General features: G+C 39.3%; 1 protein-coding gene across 2 annotated transcripts in view; it reads right to left on the reverse strand.

Annotated features, from left to right (window-relative positions):
* sim1a (SIM bHLH transcription factor 1a) overlaps positions 1 to 21,605 on the reverse strand; it is a 29,097-nt gene that overhangs the window by 6,012 nt on the left and 1,480 nt on the right. Inside the window, exons 3-10 of one of the 2 annotated variants that reach the window (XM_028579419.1) lie at positions 13,614 to 13,693; positions 11,272 to 11,361; positions 11,076 to 11,184; positions 10,875 to 10,960; positions 8,731 to 8,930; positions 8,320 to 8,426; positions 7,654 to 7,801; positions 1,112 to 1,280 (exon numbers count right to left, since the gene is read on the reverse strand). In XM_028579419.1, coding sequence (XP_028435220.1) covers positions 1,112 to 1,280; positions 7,654 to 7,801; positions 8,320 to 8,426; positions 8,731 to 8,930; positions 10,875 to 10,960; positions 11,076 to 11,184; positions 11,272 to 11,361; positions 13,614 to 13,693 — 989 coding nt within the window. Of the gene's footprint in view, positions 1 to 1,111; positions 1,281 to 7,653; positions 7,802 to 8,310; positions 8,427 to 8,730; positions 8,931 to 10,874; positions 10,961 to 11,075; positions 11,185 to 11,271; positions 11,362 to 13,613; positions 13,694 to 21,605 lie in introns of both variants that reach the window. The other variant, XM_028579418.1, reaches the window with a different exon arrangement.

The following is a 21,605-nucleotide window of genomic DNA, read 5'->3' on the forward strand; positions in this document are numbered from 1 at the left end:
CTGGAGGTCCAACACTGATTGTTCACTGTTAACCTACATGTTAGTTGAATTTAAGTGTCGGGGCATTCTGCCACCGTCTGTCTATTGTGCTCCAACACAGCCGTGCCCACGGGCGTCAGTTTGGTTTGAAATGTGCTGGGGACAGAGACGCATTCGGAGGTACATTTCCAGAAGTGCTGGGTACAATGACGCATACGTTTTTTTCACTTTCGCGCAGGTCAGGTTTAATGTACGTAAACAATGATCAATGATTACCACATTTCTGTCTAATATTGCTCCTCATAACCACGGAAAACTGTATAAAAATAGAACCCAAAGTCCAATTATTATGGACGTTATCTGACATTTAGCGTTTCTGCTTCACATTTTCAGCAGGGCAGCGGAGCGGCTGTTGGTTGACTCCCAAACGGTTCTCACGGGCTTTATAAGTCCTAACATGAAAAAGCTTAACGTGGTTTAATATACCTAAACAACGATCAATCATCACCACATTTCTGGTTAGATTTTTTTTACAGTTTTCAGTGGTTATGAGGAGCAATATGAGAGAAATTTGGTAATCATTGATCATTGTTTAGGTACAAGCTTTATCCTCGCTTTTTCCTTGCCATAGCCTGTCAAGTTCTTTTGACAGGCATAAGTGTTCATTTCAAGATATGGCCATGATACATTTGGTAATCGTTGTTGAGGTACATTAAACCACGTTAAGCTTTTGCACGTTAAGCAGAACAGGCAGCGTTGTGAACAGAGAAGCGTGCAGCCAGCGCAGCAGCAGAGCGGCTGTGTCTGTGCCTGCCCTGTGGGGACAGAGATTGTTGTGGATTTTTTGCATCTGTCGCTCAAGAATTATATGTGTTATGGACTTCTTTTTTTTTAACTAAATTGAGCTCGAGGTTTTAAATTGTTACAATGTAATTTCAAATCTGCTTAAAAAAATAAACATATGTTTATTTAGCATGTTTGTTTTGTCCATATGTGCTCGTGCTGTGTTCCCCAGGTCTCAGTTGCTACAATGAGTTTTTTTGTTTTTTTTGCCCCCCCTGGCTCGAATGTCAAACTCCGCCTATGATTTAAAGCTAAATGACCAACGTCCAGCAACACACACAATCCTCACCTGTGTGTATGGCGAGAGTCTAGCTTTGGTCTTGGGCCGGGATACTCTGCTCTTGGGAGTTCTGCAGTTCTCCGTAAGGCTGCCGGCGGTGCTGCTGCTGTTGTACGGGAAAGAGGCCTTGGATGTGGTCTGGTCCAGAGAAAGCTGGAGGCCCTTGTACTCTGTCTCCCTAAAGACACAAGCAGAAATTCCATGTGGTGCATTCACAGTAATATTGTTTATGTTTTGCATTTGCATGTCATAGATTTAATACGGTCTATAATTATACAAGGAGAGATCCCAGTCCCCTGGAAAGGCTGTTTATCAAAGCACACAAACAGCTCATGTGTACCTGCGTGTTTGGTTTTTCTCTTGGTGCAAAAAAACCCAAAAAACATTAACATCTGTTAAGCAATTAGAGCCTCATGATGGTGCTGAGAGGGCCAGCATGCGGAGAGATGTGTGTTTGTGTTCCTGTGTTCCTGCCAATGTGTGTGAGGGTGACTGCTGGGAGGGGTGGGGGTGTGCTAAGAGGGCTGGAACGGCTGTTGGGATGCTTGTTTTACCAGAAGGATTGCTGCAAGGCCTGTAACAAACACTCTACAGAGGGAAAGCTGTCCAATCAAATACACTGGAAGATTAAAGGCTATGTCTGGCTAAATCAGGCCCATAGGAGAAGCTTGGATGTCTCGCTACTGGGAAATGGGAATTGATTTCTCGCTAAAGTGTTCTACAGATCTCACCATGGATGATGAATCAAGTTTGAGGACAGAAAAACCTGGACAGGGTTTGCTTAAGACAAACAGTGATCCATCATCCACGCACATCTCCCCTCTGTCTCAATCTCTCTCCACACAAACCCAGCTAAATACATACATGCAGACACACTTCACAGGATTTGCATCAGTTAAATTACACATGAACTTAATTTTATTTATAGTGTCAAATCATAACAGAAGTTATCTCAGGACACTTTCCATATAGAGCATGTCTGGACCATACTGGACACTAAAGTTATTGAGTAGCCTTTTAAATTTAGACTTGAACAAGAGGACAAGGTAATGGTAATTCTTGATCTATTACAGACTGCTCCACCTTTTTTTTTTAGGTTTTATTTTTATTTTTAAAACTAATCGTTTGGGCTAATAAACTCCAGTCTTGTATAACTGAAGCCAAAACCTCTCGATCGCCTTCTGGTGGCTGGCTGCAGTGCAGGTCATAAGCCTCGCCTCCTTTATGGTAGCAGATAGGACATGGGCCAAACAAAAAAAATCTAAGTACACGTCGAATACATTTTTCCCAAAGATTGTTTCTGTCAATTTAGGTAGTTCCTATCACGCTGATGTTTGTTCAAGTGTTCATTTTTCTGATATGTTTGGTTTTTTATTAGTTATTTGACGCTATAAAAACGGGCTGAAACGTCATGATTGACAACTAGGATTGACTCGCGATTGGTTGGCCGGGTGTATGGGCGGGAGTCTGATTTAGGCCAAGGACCCCTTTACTGAAAGAGAGACGGAAGAGGGACCCCCCTACTGTAAATATCTTGTATGAAATTAAGTTGCATGTTAAACTGGGCCGGATGGATACAAATTAATGGATACATACTATTTATATCATGTTTTATTGTTAAACATACATGCGGAACGCCCAGTGAATCCTTAAGCTTAACTCTTTTTTTCTTCACAAATAGGCCAATTTATCTTTGCTATTAATAGGTTGGATTCATATTATTGTATATTTTCAGACGTATTTGAATTTTTGAAAAAAAAAAGAAACTTTCAAAAACATTTTAAACATAATTTGGCGGGACCCATGCACTTACTCTGAGGACCCCCAAGGGGTCACGGACCCCCTGTTGAAGATCTCTGCTCTAAAGCATTGGCATGTACTTGTGATTGCGCCACCCCAAACGTTTAGAGGCCTGAGAAGATGAAATTATAAACTACGTCACAATAAAAAAAGATAATAGAAAAGTCAAAAAATATAATTTTGTGTCAAATCTATATTCTTCTGTCTTATCCTGCAAATTATCCTGCGATTCTTCAGATTTATTCTGTGACCCCTTGAGGGGTCCCAACTGCTATGTTGAGAACCAGTACCAAACACTACTTTTAATATAAAGTAGAGCCCTGTTTATTCTTTGTGTTGCTCATGATACTAGGGCTGCACGATATTGTGATTGCGATATGATTCATGATATTGGAGGGAATGATCATTTTTGTATCATACTTCATATTTTCATTGAAAAATTTAGAAAAATAAATAAAGTGATTATAGTGTTTTTGTGCGAGGCTCTGTACCAAACAAAGATGTTTTCTTTAGTCTGTAGGATCGGATTTGGAGGCCGCGACGTCTCTTCAGCACCACACTACTTTACATACAGAATCGGTTGACACATATTTTGCATTTAACTCATATCGATTTTGGATATTGCACTAGTCCACATTGCGATTTCCATAAAGTTGTGATTAATTGTGCAGCCCTAATGTATACACACATTGTTAAAAGTACTAAATTTGTGTTGGTATTGGGTACTGATGTGGTGTTCACTTGGACAAAGAGGGTCGTAGTGTGTGTGTAAGATAGCAGAGTGACGGGTTTGTGCTAAACCAGAACAGAATGAAGCAGCACTGGTTAAACAGACAATGTTAACTGTTGGGAGAGTCAGACAAGTTAAACATGTGGTTACGTGCTTTTGCTGCAGCCATGCCTTTATTGAAAGGATTGCTAAATCACTGCCAGGTTCTGGTAGCAGTGGCAGGTCCACAGACCTAGGACTGGAGGTGCAGAGGTTATCAGAGCTGAACACACAGTGGGAGTTCACATGCAGGTGAAGTGGTCTTATCAGCTGTGTTATCCATGGCTGTATACACTAAAGCTAAAGGGCAAACAAACTCTGCTCCTGACTACAACACTCCAGAAAATCATACCTCCTGCCCACATCCAACTGTCTGTCTTTTGTCCCATGCATTACGCAAAAAGGGAGAAAAAAACCATACGGCCTCATTTCCACCATCACCGTGTGGCTCAATCCATACAGTAGCTTAAAAAAGATTTACAAAAGCAGAACAAGGAGGGAAATAAGGCTTCATTCCCCTCACAGCAAGCTGGAGCCCATAAATGCCCATCAAGTTTACAGCCTATCAATTAAAAGGCCATAAACACAAAGCCGTTATGGATTTGATGTAGGAGGTAGAGGAAATGTGTGTCAAGCTGTTCTCTGCCTCTGAAGGCAGCCAGCCGCGCTGCTTAATGGAGGGTTTTATGGGCCATATTCGTTCACGCTCTCCCTTGTGCATCTGTGAAATATGCACATCAGGGGTAATACAATAATGGGATAATAGGCAAGTAAATGGTATCCCTCACTTACTAATAAGAGTGTGGCTCATGCTCTGTCATGATTACAGTTTGATTTTATTGGAAGGAAGTGAGAAGTAGCAGCTTGTAATGAAGATTTTAGTGGCGACCTCAGTGCTGTTGAACTGTTTGCACAGGATAAAGTAAATGCAATCCCAGCCCAGTCAGATATGCTTCATCGCCTGCCTCTGTTTATATAATCTGCAGGCAGAGCTGCCGGTCTTAGATAAACTCTACCGGGTGACATAACGTCACCACAGAGAGGCCACCACAGAGAGGCCACCACAGGTAACACATGAGCACACTTAGTAACTACGGGCTCAGACAGTATGACATAACTGGCATACAAGAGAGCAGACACAGTGATAGAACAGGATTGTCAACTACCGTCAAAGGCAGAAAGAGCAGGAAAGTTTTCTCGTTTTCCTAAAAGAACTAACTCAGCTACAACAACAAAGACCAAAGAAAACAGAATATAACTTGACTTAACTTCCCTCATTGCCAGATTTTGCAAACCAACAAACACCTGTCATATTTCCAATTAATCTCCAGTTAATTGCTTCACAGCAACTGCTTGCGTAAATCTCTAGTACCAACAGTCATTATCTTATCAAAGCAGAGAATGAAAGCAAAACAGAGATGTGAGCCCAACCTCTCTGCCCTGGAGCTGCCAGACACTTCTGTCAACTGTCAGGTGTCTCTCCGATTTATATATACCACCACATACAACTTCACCAAGTAGGAATCCAGAACATTTTCATGTTAAAGGAACACGCCGACTTATTGGGAGTTTAGCTTATTCACTGTAACCCCCAGAGTTAGACAAGTCGATACATACCCTTCTCATCTCTGTGCGTGCTGTAATGCTGTCTGACGGCTCCAGCGGCATTAGGCCAGCACAGAACATGCAGGTGAATGGTTCCAGTAATCCTACTGCTCCCAATAAGTGACAAAATAACGCCAACATGTTCCTATTTACATGTTGTGATTTATAGAGTCACAGCGGTGTACAAAAACAACGTAACATGAGACACAGCCGTCTTCTAACTGTAAACAAACCGGGAACTATATTCTCAGGTGGAAGAATATAGTACTTGGGCGGAGTGATATGCTCGCAGCAAGCCTGTCTGAGAATATAGTTCCCAGTTTGTTTACTGTTAGAAGATGGCTGTGTTTCATGTTACGTTGTTTTTTGTACACGTGTGACTCTACATATCACAACATGTAAATAGGAACATGTTGGCGTTATTTTGTCACTTTTGTCACAATTCAGAGCAGTAGGCTAGTTGGAACCAGTTACCTGCAGGATATGTGCTTGGCTAAGCTAATGCTGGAAGCGTCAGACAGCGTTACAGCACGCACGGAGATGAGAAGGGTATGTATCGACTTCTAACTCTGGGGGTTACGGTGAATAAGCTAAATTCCCAATAAGTCGGCGTGTTCCTTTAATAAATGTTCTGTTGTGCTATTCTGTATCAATAAGTAATACAAAATACAGTTTCAACCCAAGTGAGTTACGAGAATGTGTCTACAAGTGGTTTCTGTGCCCTGGTGACTGACTGACAGGCTGAGGTATGAAGGCAAGGCAACTTTATTTCTACAGCACCTTTCACCTTTCAGCAACAAGGCAATTCAAAGTGCTTTACGTGAAACATTAAAGAGCAATTCAAAACGGTCATGATGAAAATAAAACAGGCTAAAATAAAATAATATACAAATACAAGAATAAAAGTTACAGTGAGTAAGAAGTGAATAATTATTCAATTTAATAGGTATGTAGGATTTATATTTTTGTTTAATTTCTTTAGAGTGTAACATATTCTAATAAAATAACATAATGTTCTAAGTACATAGGATAAATAGGTTTGGAATTATTTTTACAACTGAAATAATTGTTTTGTAATTACAGAGGGAAAATACCGAAAAAAGTACCATTGGGTACTGGAACAGAATTTCAGGTATCGGTACCAATATTGGTTCAGATGCGAAAGGTACCCAACCCTAAGAGTAGTAACCTAAAGAATGCATGTTTAATTTTAAGTTGAATTATTGTAATTGTAGACTAGCGCTGGTATATTTTTTTTTATATTTTGTTTACTGTCATGACAGCAATGGTGCCTTCTAGGTTGAATCTTCAAAAGTGACACTGAAATTTGAAACAGCACATTGTAATTTCTGCATCTATTATCAAATAATATTAGTTATTAGTAATACAGTGGAAATTAGTAGAAATGTGAATATTTGGTTAGCATGTTGATTTACGGTGTGTGCCCCTAAATTTTCTGGTTGCGCCCCTAAACTTTTCAGTTGGGGGCCACTGTGCTCTTAGTGAAAAAAGTTAGTCTGGAGCCCTGCTCAGCATACATCATCTTTAATTATATTAAATATGGGTTCACACACTGGACATCTTTCAGACATGTTTTTCCATTTTATGGAATAACGTGCTGCTCTCACTTTACAGCCAAAGAAGAGTGTGTGTGTGTATATATATATATATATATATATATATATTTTTTTTTTTGTATATATATTTTTTTATTGTCATCAATTCCCATTAAAAGACCAAATCCAACAATTTGTACTTCTACTTCCTGACTTCTCTACCCTGTCTGTGATGCTCAAACCCAAGCCTGTTGGCTACTGCTGAACACATACATCTTTGGCCCCATTTTTACCTGGTATTAAAATCAGATCTGAGTGATCGGATAGCTCGAAGCACAGATAAAAACGCACTCAGGATGCATTGAGGACGCATTGAGATCCGATCACCCAGACCACATTTGGAGGTAGTCTGGGTAGTCTATTTTGACTTTTCACTTCAAGGATTGTTCAGGTGCTGCCGGAAATTCTGCCAGATGTCCGTTACCTTTCGCTTTCTTTGTGTTGGCGTTCTAAACTCCGGTGGATTTCTGAGGACTATGGTTAACTGCTCCTCAGATCTCTGGAGGGTAAATCCAGACAGCTAGCTAGACTATCTGTCCAATCTGAGTTTTCTGTTGCACGACTAAAACAACTTTAAAACGTACACATTGCACCAAAACAAGTTCCTTCCCGAGGCTATTTTGCAGCGGCTCTGTGCGGAGCTTAGCACCGCCCATAACGATCGTGATTGGTTTAAATAAATGCCAATGAACCAGAGCAGAACGCTGTGTAGACTCACCAGACCCTCCCAGCAGTATTTAAGAAAAGCGGCGGATACTCACGTGAGAACATAGTTGACACTGACGATGCAGTGAGGTCGGGATGAGCGGCTGTTGTGTACAATGGTTGCATAACTCTGAACCCAGACCCAGCCACCAGGCTTGGCCAAGAAACGGTAATACTTTGTGGTGACCTGACCTTTCACCAGCACTACAAGACAAAGAGATGAGAAAGAAATCGCAGCAAATGATCACTGCGGGGAAAAACAATACAAATCATAGCATATACTAAATACAGCAGCAAATTGCAGCAAAATGTAATAAAGGATCAAAATCAGACAAATCTGAAATTGGAACAGTGTATTTTATCTTATGCTATTGTGAATAGATATAAATGAGCTGTTTTATATGAATGCTTGGAATTTCCTAATGATTAAAAACTATCATAAGGTAATAACATAACACGAGTCAGAAGATAACATAACATGACATAACATAACATGACATAACATAACATGACGTAACATGCCATAACATGACATTATAGGAAACAACATGACAAACATAATAGAGCAGCCATAACATAAGAAAAGATAATATACTAACATTGTATAGACACGTGTACTGTCTGTTCTAGATCAGTGTGTGTTTTTTGTGTGTGTGTGTGTGTGTGTGTATGTGTGGAGAGCGAGAGGGACTTTGTAGTAAGATAAAACAAACCTAACTCACACAAGTGATGAGCACATCGCAGGTGGAAGGAGTCACAGCTGTGGACATGATGATAGAGAGTCTTCTCAATTAGATCCTGAGGCTCGTAGCCTGTCAGCTCTGCAACCCTGAGCAACACACGCACACACACGTACACACACACACACACACACACACACACGTACACACACACACACACACACACACACACACACACACACACACACACACACACACACACACACACACACAGGGTTAATTAAGCCTTCCCACATTTGCTTGACTTACTACACTCACATACGAACTGCACACACACAAAATATAGCATACAAGTACACAGAAGTAGTCACACCCACCCACGCTGTTACATACTGGACAAACACGTAACGACTTTGTGCAAGGGAATGCAAAACACTGTCATACAGAACGTACCGCGAGTCGAGGAAGATGAGCTTCATGTCCAGGCTGGCCCTGAACATGAACATGTTGCTGTGCAGTTTGATGTCGGTGACAGCGCTGGGTGGCAACGAGTGGCCGACAGCCACCAGCCCCACGTTCTGATAGCAGCCGTCAAACGGAGACATGTCCAGGCTGTACTGACGGATCTTCAGGTAGCCACTACAGTGGATCACCTGGGCCAAGAGTGCACAGAGGGATACAGGAAGTAGAAATGTCAATCAATCCAGTTGCCCTTGTCCAGTTCAGGGCCACAGAGTGCAGCATCCACATGTTGTCTCGTGATTAAATACAGTGTTTACGCTCTATACATTTCTTGGGGGGGGTCTCTGCTTTACTTGTTTATAAGGTCTGTGTGATATCTGTAAAGCTGAATGGACTCAATGCTAGAACAGAATTTATTCAGATCCAAATACTCTTTCTGTGAGAGGAAGGACACTGCTTTTAAGAATATTTAAGAACTGTTGCAAAAAACGGTAACGTTACTGGCGACAACTTCCACCCAACACCCCCCGGTGGTGGAAAAAATCCAGGCAGAAACACTGAAATATGTTTGATGTTTGTGACTTGTTGATTGAGTCACCCAGGCCAGTGTGGGGAGATTTTCAAACTAACTTTACCGCTTTGTGAATAAACTCAGCCTTCTCATTCATTTTAGGCCGCTCTGGTGACACAACAGGGGAGCCAAAGCAGCGGGTTCCGAAAAAAACAAAACAAACCACAGGGTTGTCTGGCATTAAAAGTTGAACCTGGCTCAAATTCTGCCTGGCCCCAAAATCATCTGGCAAGGCACTGCGTTGGCCAATCAAACGCGTGCAAGTGGACATCCATGGTAGATTACTTTGTAACGTGAATGGAGTTTTCTACCGTTTACCTTGCCATCTTTATGACGAAAAATAAAATAGTTGCAGCCATGATAATTTTCCAGCGTTGTTAAATCCTGTTCCTCCGTATTATAAACTACTGCACAACCTTTTTATATTACAGTTTAATTGCTTTTATCTTAGATTTATTTTCAGTGAGATGTTATTGAGTGAAGGCTATATAGGCCTTGTGACATGCTGCCATTTAGTTATATTTAAAATATAAATAAATGATAATGCTCTTCTGAATTTATTCTTTTTTAAGAACATGTTTTTTTTTAAGTTAAAATCATTTTTTTTTTTTTAAAAGAACCGATAAGAGTTTTGATAAGGAACCAAACTGAACGGTTTAAAATTCAAAGGAACTAAAGGATTATATATTAAAGTTATGTATTAATTACTATGGCTTTAGCTTTAGATAAAAAACAAAACAGAGCTAGTTATAGCTTTACAATCCTTCACAAAGTTCAGAACTGCCCCTGGGAACGAGATTAGTGAGAAGGTACTGTATTTTGTCGTCATTTTGAAAATGGGAATTTGAAAATTTGAACATGGCCTTTCAATTAGTCCACCGTTTGGCCAATAATTGCACTTTTATTTCATTTGATTTATGATGTATCTCACAAAACAAATTAAAACCACAAAATTAAAACAAACATTGAGAATTTACCAAAGATGGCGTTTTGAACAGCGTGTAGTTTCTTTCTAGCAACAGTTTGCGTCATTTGCAATCGTTTCTCAAAAGCATCATATGTCTTGCAATTACATTCCAGGATATAGTGTTGTCCCTTCTCCGTCCTTTCTCGCACAAAGAGTCTTTGGATCCGAACAATGTTACTACTGTGAGTCCGTTCAGCTTTACAGATATCACACATAGCTAAGGAACCATTCCAGATACACAACACTTTTTGCAATGTGCATCTCACATCACATTTTCACTCACTATGATCACTACTTGATGGAAAAACAATTTAGGACAATGACCAGAAATCTATTTAATCTATATAATTAATCAATATATTTCCTTTTTTTGAACTACAGTAGGTCTAAGTATTTATTGCAAATGAATGAAAACAAATTCCCTAAAAATTTACAATATGGTTTCTGAGTTTGACTTTTAGGAATGTTAGTTGGATTCTTTTTTAATTGATTGATATTACTTGACATTGACCAGAACATGTCATTAGTCATCTTTCAATTTGTCAAAAAAAAGTCAAAACATAAAATAAAAGACAGCCAGCGGCAGTTTAGACCTACCTTGTAGCCTCCGCAGGTAAGACCAGCATTTCTTTTAGCGAGGACACATTTCATTCTCAGAAAGAAGGAGCGCTGCATCTCATATTCTGCAGAGAATGAAAATGTAAAAAAAAAAGGATAAAAAAACAAAAAGTTATTTATGCTGTACGATGAGTCCGTGTCATACAGTATATAGTACAACATGGCCGGGTTGTTGATTACCGTGAACAAAGTGTGAATGGTAAGGCTGGTGTGCAGTGAGGACGGCTGTCATTTCATCATGGTCTGCTGGATGGATGTATTCATAAATGCTGTTTCCCGTCAACTCTACCTGTTGAAGTGAACATTCATCTCAGAAGTGTGACACATCAGGGCCAACATATACCGGAGGAGATCACACTGAATTTGTCAAACCAACCTGCGACAGGCCCAAGTGGACTGATGCCGTTTCTGATATGTACATTATTTTCCCATCTGGAGCAACCACAAAAATGAAGCCATCTAATGTCTGAAAGAAACAAGAAAACAAGTGTTATTTGAGATAGCAACTAGGGCTGATCGGTTCATCGTTGTCAAATCAAAATCGCGATTTGAAAGAATGCAATTAGCTAATCGTGAAGACCGCGATTGATCAAATGTGCAATATTTAGTTGAATATATAGTTGGTTTAACAATATTTATTCTGCTTTTTATTATTATATTTATTGTTTTTTTTATAAGATAAATGCTGGGATAATGTTAAATATCACTTATTGCTGGAAATTAATTTCTATGTTGCTCGCATAAATATATAGAGCAGTTTTGATGGTGTCTCATGTTATAATGTTCCATGACATGTTTTATCTGATACACAGACAATACTGAACTTTAGCTATACTTTAAAAAATAATAATCGCAAATCGAATCGCAATTGTAATAGCTGGCAGAAAAAGAGCGTGTGAAATAACAAACAACAATACCATGTAGCATTAAAGGCACAGTTGAATTAGAGACTGAGTTACCAGTTCATACGCCCAATCTAGCTCTAGTCTATATCCACGACGTTCCACTACCGGGATTGCTCAGTTGCAGCCGGAAATTCCGACGGGTGTCCTCCTTTTCGGCCGGATGTCCGTTACCTCCCCCTTTCTTTGTGTTGGCGTTCTAAACTCCGGTGGATTTCTGAGGACTATGGTTAACTGCTCCTCAGATCTCTGCAGGCTAAATCCAGACAGCTAGCTAGACTATCTGTCCAATCTGAGTTTTCTGTTGCACGACTAAAATTACTTTTGAACGTACACGTTCCACCAAAACAAGTTCCTTCTCAAGGCTATTTTGCGGCGGCACCGTGGCTCTGTCCGGTGCTTAGAGCCGCCCATGACAATTGTGATTGGTTTAAAGACATGCCAATAAACCAGAGCACGTTTTTCCCCAATCCCAGAATGTTGTGTGAATTTGCCAGACCCGTCTACGCGGTGCTGTGGAGGAGGGTCTTGCTATAGCTCAAACTAATGCAGTCTAATGCAGCAGCCCTATTATAAATCGTGTTCACTTTTTTATTGAAATTATAAGAGAGGTGTTGGTTCAACCTTATGATGTTTGTGGAAGCTGTAGTTTGTGCTGCTGTCGAAATGTAATTTAGATTTTTGAGACGCATTCTTCATTTTTCTCCACCCCATTTCTATTAAAATTATAGCCGTCATGAAGGAAGGATTTATTACTGGCTATTAGATTAGACTGCATTCAGTTTAGCAAGGTGTAGCCTACCTAATACCCAAGCAAGTGAGTGTAAATCTATGCTATTATAATCTCAATCTCTATAGAAATAAGTTTTTTTTTTTTTTAACAAGCAGCGTATTTCCATAGCTGCTAGCAGTGTTGTAGTACTGGGTTTTTGAAGGTCTTGGAATTGACTGCGTTTTTACTCGGTTTTGTCTCGTTCTCAGATAAACAGGACTCAGATTTTATTTCAAGATCGGTCAAGACCACAACTGCAGTTTTTACTATTTGATTAAGGCATTTCTCATTATATGGCAATAAAAGAGGTGAATAAGAGTCTTAAGAGTCTTAATTTGTTTTCTGTGGGTGTTTTTTATGGGAATGTGGACCTATCAGATCAATTTGAGGAGTGCCTATGGTTAGCATTTCCCACATTTTATAGCGGCATGCCGTGTGGGACTCGCGCTGGTCTGGTCTTGACTGGGTCTCAACCCCTCAAAGTCTTGGTCTTGTCTCAGACTCGATACACTCTGGTCTTGGTGGTGACTTGGTCTCGGCTTAGGTGGTCTCGACTACATCCCTGGCTGCTAGCCTGCCGCCCTGCTAGCCTCCAGCCCTGCACCCTGCTCCATTGTGTTGCTGCTGATGTGAGAGGGGCTGCAGGACAGATTGAGGCTCTGTGCGTGACCAGGAATGTCTTCAGCTCATTTCACTCTTAATGCACAAGAATGAAGGCAGCAGGAGGCAGACGGTAGTAAACCCCACACACACACACACACACACACACACACACACACACACACACACACACACACACACACACACACACACACACACACACACACACACACACACACACACACACAGTGTCTGCCTCTGGCTGAATAGTAATAATAGAAAGATTTCAATGTCTTGTTAGGGTGAATTAAAAAAATAAATTAAACATTTTAAGGGCATTTTAAGTGACATTGTGTTGTCTCAGTCACTTGAAAACCCCGAAATCCATACCTTTTCTCATGTGCTTTGTAAAGTGTGAGAACTCATAGCTACTGTAGTAAGTACCTGTAAGAGATGGGAGCCTAGCTCTTGGGTGACTCCATCCAAAGTGCTGCGGCTTACATGACCCCAGGACTCCCCAAGACCTAGTAAACAAATCACACACACACGCACACACACACACGCACAGCAAAAACATGATTACAAGAAACAACATGTCAAATTTTACAATGAAAGCAGATGGGAGGCTTTAATTACAGCAAATGTAATAATGGTAACAACAATGTCTATAAGCTGGCTTTACAGGCTAATAGAGTAGAGGCAATTTTATTATTTTATTGTTCAGTACACTGTGCTTACTGAATATGCTTTCAATTCAAAGAGTGTACACACGTAACTGCATCATATGATCACAAAAAGGAACTATTGTGATGAAGAATATAAAGTCTTTACTTAAATAAATCATACATGCTGTATGTAGACCTACTGTATAAGGACAAATTATATTAACGTCCATACTGTACACATCCACATGTTCAATATTTATTTTTTTGCTTTTTATATTGTTTACAAATTACTAAAACATTTGACTTGCATATACTTTTTTATTCATGTTTGTTATATTTTTTAATATGTATTTATATATTTTTTCACATACCCATGTAATAGCCCTGTCTATGCCCTATTATTTGTTGTTCTTAACTGTTATGTTAATCTAGCTACATTAAGAGCAAATTCCTTGTATTTGCACATACAAGTGGCTAATAAAGCTCTTTCTGATTCTAAATGAACGACTAGCCTACTGTTCACACTCTGGGTACAATAGTGTCTGCAGGGAGAAATGTTGGAACATTGAAGGGCTTATTGGTTTACAGAGAAACTGCAGCATTGACCATCACGGGTCTAAAATCCACCCAGTGCAAAACAATGTTTGGATCAGACGGCTTGCAGCCTACAGCACTAAAAATACACCAAATCTAAAATTAGACTCGGATTTTTTTTTATTTTTATCGAATCGTTGCAAATGCGGTAGCGTGAAAATGTATTCATAAAACCCTTCACAGCGGTCGTAAAAATAGACAGATGGTGTGAGGCGCAGAGCCACAGCGGACCGAGCAAACACGAGTCCGTGGCTGTGCAGCAGCGATCCCTTTCAGATGCAAATCCCCGCTCTGCAGAGTAAACAGGCGGCGTGCAAGGATCACAGCGCCCCGCCGCCTGCCCGCTTCGTACGGAGCTAATATGGACTTCACGTTCGCACAAAAAGACACAATCAAACTGGCCCCCTAAAGACGCCCACGAGTGAAAAAAAAATCACTGGCTTCCACTTAGAAAAAACAGAAAGAAAGATAAATAGCCTAAAAATAAAGACAGAGCCTTCAAACACCGCTGTGAGATCAGTAATACGGGTTCCTTATTTACAATAGTGTAATTTTATCATTTGGCTCTCACAGGCGTCTCAAACACGTTTTAATTAGTTCTCATAAAAGTCCTGTAGGCCAATACTACTAATAAAGTAGCCTATTATTAGGCCTATTGTTATAATTATTTACAACTCTAGGAGGGCTTTAGTTTAAACAAGAGAAACACGGGTCAATCAATTTCATTGAGTTAAATTCACAATCCTTTCTAATCACCAGAAAACAAAATCAAACATGTATTGATATACACATAGCCTAAGTAATTTTGAGGTTCTCGTGTAGATATTGGTTGGTTAAAAACATCATAAAATGAAAGAAATTAAATGACTTCGGGTACAGGAAGCTGAAAATAACGCAGTTAGGCTACATGAAAAAAAAAACAAGCGACAAGCAGCACCCAGGGTGACATGTAGGCCTACACGTGCTTCACAGTAGCCTACCGCGGAGTTTAAAAAGAACTATTGAGGCTTCAACTAAGGCATATAAGCTTTAGCCTACAACTACCTGGTGATATTAAGTCCAGACCTTAATTATTATAGAGGGTCATTCCAAAAAAAAAGACACGGTGCAAGGTTTGGCTGAGGACTACAGGCCCGGTATGGAGAATAAAAGCAGCGTATAGTGCAGTGCGGACACCGGGCTGATGTGTGCGGGAGCCGGCTGCAGAGCTGCGGCCTGCTGGACTTGACCGGCCGCAGGCAACCAACGGCTCAGCTGCGGACGGACCGAACGGAATACAGAGCGCATCTGTTAATACTGTATAATAGCCTACAGTAGCCTAAGTGTAGGACTTTTATTGTGAAGTGAGCAGCCTTCCACTTATTATTTTATTTCCATCCAACTTATTGCTTTATTAGGCTATATAAAACACAAGATCGTTAGTCACTAATTATTTCCATTAGGCTATACTGCCATAATCTTTCAGACTAAACGTGGGACTCAACTTCTTTATTATATTATAATTATTATTTTTACACGATTGGTGTGTTTGTTTTTTGTTGTTGTTGCTTGTAAGCCCTTAAAAAAGTTATGTGTATTCGTGACGCCGTTCATTATGGCCACAGTGTGGACATGAGTGGTAAGCAGATAGCCGTGGCAATCTGAAGGGTTTAGAGGCCTGAAAGTGTCCAGTGTAGCCTATCACAAGAAGAGGGGGAAAAAAGGAAAAAAGAAATAAACAGAATTTTGTGCATTTATTCTTCCTAATTTTTCCTCCTTATCACTCCCTCACCCCTCAGATTTAGTCTAAATCGGGACCACTTGGGCGGTGTTTTATTTATTAAAAAAATAAACTTAATCTAAATTGCAAGAAATCCATTTAGAATTGAACTTCTTTAAATAACTAAATATAAAAGACAAATGAATACATTTAGTAAACCGATCCCTGAGAGCATAATGTGATTTTTTTTTTTGTTGCATGATTTTTTTTAGTTTAACAAATACCACGCTGAATTTTTTTTGGAAAGTAGCGCAATTTGAGTCGTTAAACTAACCTCGACGACTAAACCTCGCTTTTTTCCGTTAACACATTATGACACATAATAGGCCTAATAATAATAATAATAATAATAATAGCCCCAATAAAAATATTATTATGTAGGCCTATTAGATATATATTAGGCCTACTATTAGATAATACACTGTGGAGTGCGAACAAGTTTCTGAGGTCACGTAAGCAGCGCATTCATATTTAGGATATTAAAGATAAGTATTAAAAAGTCCCAGTGACGTTGGCGGATTTTTAAGTGTTGAGAACGTAAATCAGCCAATCAGATTGCGCAAACACGCTCCGTGTGGAATAATAAACTAGGTCAGTTGAGCCATTTCATATCTCATTTAGTAGGCTACTCTGCAGTGAGGGGTGAAAGCTGGGAAACCTTGAATTATTTTTTTATATATTTTTTTATTTTATTTTTGTCCAACGACATTACACATTGATAGCTTGGTCCTCATAACATTACTTTTATTTTGTGTGGACTTTGTGTTTCTGATGTTTGTTACAGTACACTAGATGCAAACGGTTATTTGATCTAGCAAATACACAAAACCAGATCTTTTTTTTTTTTTTTAGCCTCCCTTTCTGATAAAATTTCTTTCAGGGCTCTCACACACACACACACACACACACACACACACACACACACACACACACACACACACACACACACACACACACACACACACACACACACACAGAGAAAGAAAAAGTCCAAATTAAGAACACTTTTAGCTATTCTTCTCCCCACTTATGCAAAACCACTACAGCTCTCTCAGATGGGCTTCTTCAAAACTACATCGCCACATGCTAGTGGTGGAGTGTATTGGGGGAGGGGGGGTGTAAAAGGTGTGAGGAGCCTGAGTGGAGAGGTCCGGCCTTTAAAAACAGCAGAGGGGGGGGATTAACGTGGGAAAACACAACACGGCCTGTAAAGGTAAAACCCTGCAGCGTGCATGAGCAAGATTGTCCCCTTAAATTATTCAGAGAGCTCCATAGAATGCTTATGTTGCCACATGTGAAACAGCACAGTATGACTATGCCAGATATCTTCCCCTCATGCAAGCAATGCAGAAGGCAACTGGTGTTACTGGGCCACACCGTCCCTGAGAGCAGAGTGTATAATGTTTTTGGTGTTAATTATGCAAAACACAGTCAGGTGCTGTACGTGTGTTGTCTTACTAAGCATGCCTTTGCAAAAATCATGTATTTTGGAGGGAAGAAGATGCCAAAGAGTTGTGCCATCACGAAATCCCGACTGAAGGAAATCTGAGCTGTCAGCCTTTGCATCATTCCAGTGATTCCTGACTCTACACCAGATATTTCAAGCTCATGTTGCAGTTTTATTTTTATTTATTTCTTAGAATCCTGCAGTTCAATAATAAGAGGTTGCTTTCAACAAACCTTCTTTTGGCTTTATGCACTCTATTTATAAGAATATGCAGAATTTGTCCCTCATTTTCACTCAGACTTTTATGAGATCCAGCGGTGTAAATACTAACACAGTTGTCGATTTCAAGCTGATTGGATTTGGAACATAATTCAAATAACATGGATCTGCCTGTCTCTCTTGTGCATAATAATAACAACAGATGCTTATGTAACAACGTTTACATTTGGTCAAGGCCCTTTTCTTACCTCTTAGCTGATTCCTAACTTAATTGTTTAAAATCATTTCGCTGAAATAGACAGTGATATCTATGTCCCATGTATTGATATTGATACACAGTGGTAACTTCCTCACCAGAGTTGGTATTCTCTGCTTTACAGGGCTGGGCGATATGGAGAAAATTAAATATCACAATATTCTTGACAATAGGGCGACGATATTGTAGGATTGACAATTGGTGCATTCCAACAATATCTTCACAATGAGATGTTAGATAAATAATAATCAATAATGCGGATATAATACCTAAGTGGGTAAGGAATAAAAACAGATAGTAAGTCTGGTAAGTTCCACTATACTGTAATGCAGCCTTTAAAACCAGGAAAAGACAACACTTGTGTCATCTTCCAAAATCTAAGACGATATCTAGTCTCATATGTCAATATAATATCGATATATTTCCTCAATCAAATTGTGTTATATTAGAATATGAATAATCAATAAACTGCAGCAGATGACGATGATATGTTCACTGTTCAATACGAGCGTCACAGCCCCCATTTAGCTGCTTGGCTCTCCGAGCGTTAAAACACAGATCCTTTAGTGTTTCCTTTGTGTTTTCTTTGTCACCGCACCTTCCCTACAACTCAGCCTGCCTCACTGTAACAAGGAGCTCCATATGCTGAGGGATCCCACAAGCAGATCATACCCAGCAAACATTGGTCCGACGGCAACGTTGTGTCCCTGGCCAAAAATAGTTGCGGTACGACGGCATAAATCGGTAAAAAGATGTTACACAGAACATTTCCTAAAAATGCATTCAGATACATTTGAACATGTCAACAGTTCTGTGGAGTTGCATGTATAATTGCTATTTTTACTTTTAGCTACGTGTACTTCAACATATACCATGTTGTGAATCAGTTGTAAGTGGACGTCCACTAAGTGACGTCCTTTACACGTGCATTTATAGTCCATCATGCCCCTCTATGAAATCAATTGTGATAAAGCTGCGCTAAACCCTTGCATGGTTAATACTGCAATAATTAATTTAATTCGCCAAGTTTTTAAAAGGTTGTGAAGACGTCCACTGACGTCCTTTACACGTCTATAGCTAAGGCTGTGGATAGTCGTCCACTGACGTCTTTTACACGTCTAGTCAAGCAAAACAGAAAAAGAAACAAAGTACATTTACTTTATGTTGTTTAAATAAATTATAATTACACAGTGCCCAGTGTGGTTAAGTGATTGCAAAGCCACTGCATTTTAGTCATTATTTCAACCTGTATTCTTTGTTTGTTTGTTTTTAAATGAATGTATGCATACATGTAAAACATAAATATATCCGGTCACCATTTATGTCTGAGTTGGATGTAATGATTGACATATATAAAATGTAATTGCCATTGACAGGGAAACTGCTGCCAAGATGTAGTAACAAAAGATCTCGCGATATTACAAAATCCCGCGATAGGATAGATTATCTCGCGAGATGTTAACGCGTTCTCCCCATAGACTCCGGAGCCAGTAACTTGAACGTTGAACAACCACGAGGAGAGGAGGAATTGAGTTGTATCGATAATATTATAAAAAATCTACTGTTGGGTAAGTACATTTTGTATTATTAGATTAACGTGCTTGAGTTTTACTTGTTTGACATGAATGAACCGAAAGAAATGATGCCCACATTGTCAACTGAAATGTACTGAGTTTGGCTAAAATTAGCTAGCTAGCAAACGTTAGTAGGCTAAAAGTTACTTTGAACTTATACAACGGTATACCATAGTATAAAGTATGTTTAACGTTACAGTCAAAGTTGTGAAAGTGTATGTTTTAACATTGCATGCAATTGCTACGCTGCACTGTACTGTTAATCGTGATTTTTTTTTTACCTTATTTGGTTATTTTTTCTAAGGTGAAGTAATCCTACATTTTTTTTATAGAATGGGTATATATATATAACCCTAACCCATTCTATATTAGCTAGCTAATATGTATATATGTGTAGCTTTTTCTAACTTTTTATTCATGAAACGGGTGTAAAATCTTGTTTCATTTATTTTTTTAATTTAGTTATAGGACCATAAAAACATTTTGAAAATAATTCAATGTAATTTTTTTCCTACTGTTTGTTTTGTTTATTATTATTGTAATATTCTCTTCCCTCAGATACTGTGAAGAGGTGGAGCCCAAATTCAACTGAATCAGAAATTGATGCGGCTATGGCGGAACACTTGAAACTTTTCTGGTGTAAATGATGTTGCAAAAAGATGCTACACAAAGGGAGATATTTGTGACAGTGTTATTGAACTGAACTAAATTAACGGAATTGAGCTAAAACGGAATTTGTTTTGTAATGAACACGTTTTTCCTGTTTCCCGGGTGAATCTGTATTGTATAAACCGTAAAATAAATAAATGTGATTTGGAATTTTGTGGCTTTTTAGTTCATCCCGTTATCTTTATTATCATTTGTAATGAACTACTAAAATGAAAATAAGATAACACTTTATTTTACAGTGTCCTTGTTACATGTAGTTACTGTAAGAACTATAAATTATGCATAATTACATGCAACAAACCTTAACCCTATATTCAGATGCAATTAATTATATTAATAAGAACTTAAATGTATAAGTAAAGTGTTTGATCTACACGTGATTATAACGTGTTATAGACGTTCAGGTATGACTGGACCGATTTTGGACCTTTTTAGAACCTTTGTCAAGTTTAGATGTGTAAACTTCAAGATCGCCGTTCACGATTTAACACAATGGGTGTATGATTATTTTATATGCAGGCTTATATATAGCCTACACTTATGCAGAAACACACCTTATAAACATCCAGAAGAAGACTAATTCTGACGTCCAGGGACGCGCAGAAAAGACGTGGAATTCACAGCCAGAAAAGACGTGGAATTCACGGCCAAGTGACGTCAAAGACGTCGGTTCAACTTTCATTTTGGAACTATTTTTCAACCATGACGGGACGTCTCGGACGGACGTCTTTTCAACGGTCAAATGTTTGCTGGGTACTAATATCCGCGGCTCTGCAGCAGTCACGCAGGATGGAGCCTCATCACCGCTAATCTGCTGCCAGGGGCCCCCGGAGAGAAAGCACATCTCTGCCGGCTGCACGGGGACACGGACAGACAGACTGAGGGACACAGGGGACTTCTGCTGCTGACTGCCATATATGATGCTCATATACTTCCTTTCATTGCTGATAATATAATATCATATATAAGACTTTATTCTATTTCAATGTCACCGCGATATGAAAGATCTTAAACTCAGGGAGATATATTTTTAATAGTATGCTAACGCGATCAGGACATTATGACTAATGCAGCAAAGCAATTTAGTGAAGCTGTAAACAATACATTATGAAAAATCTCTCTTTTCCCCTTAATCTTTAACCAGAGGAAAAAACATTTCCTTGAGAGAAACGCTCACAGAACAAAATCGGCTAAATAAAAAACTTCTACTGAGATGCAATTTTCATTTAGAGAATTTGTAAAACGATGTAGCC

The sequence above is a fragment of the Perca flavescens genome, chromosome 6, assembly GCF_004354835.1.
Source record: "Perca flavescens isolate YP-PL-M2 chromosome 6, PFLA_1.0, whole genome shotgun sequence".
Taxonomy (NCBI): Eukaryota; Metazoa; Chordata; class Actinopteri; order Perciformes; family Percidae; genus Perca; species Perca flavescens.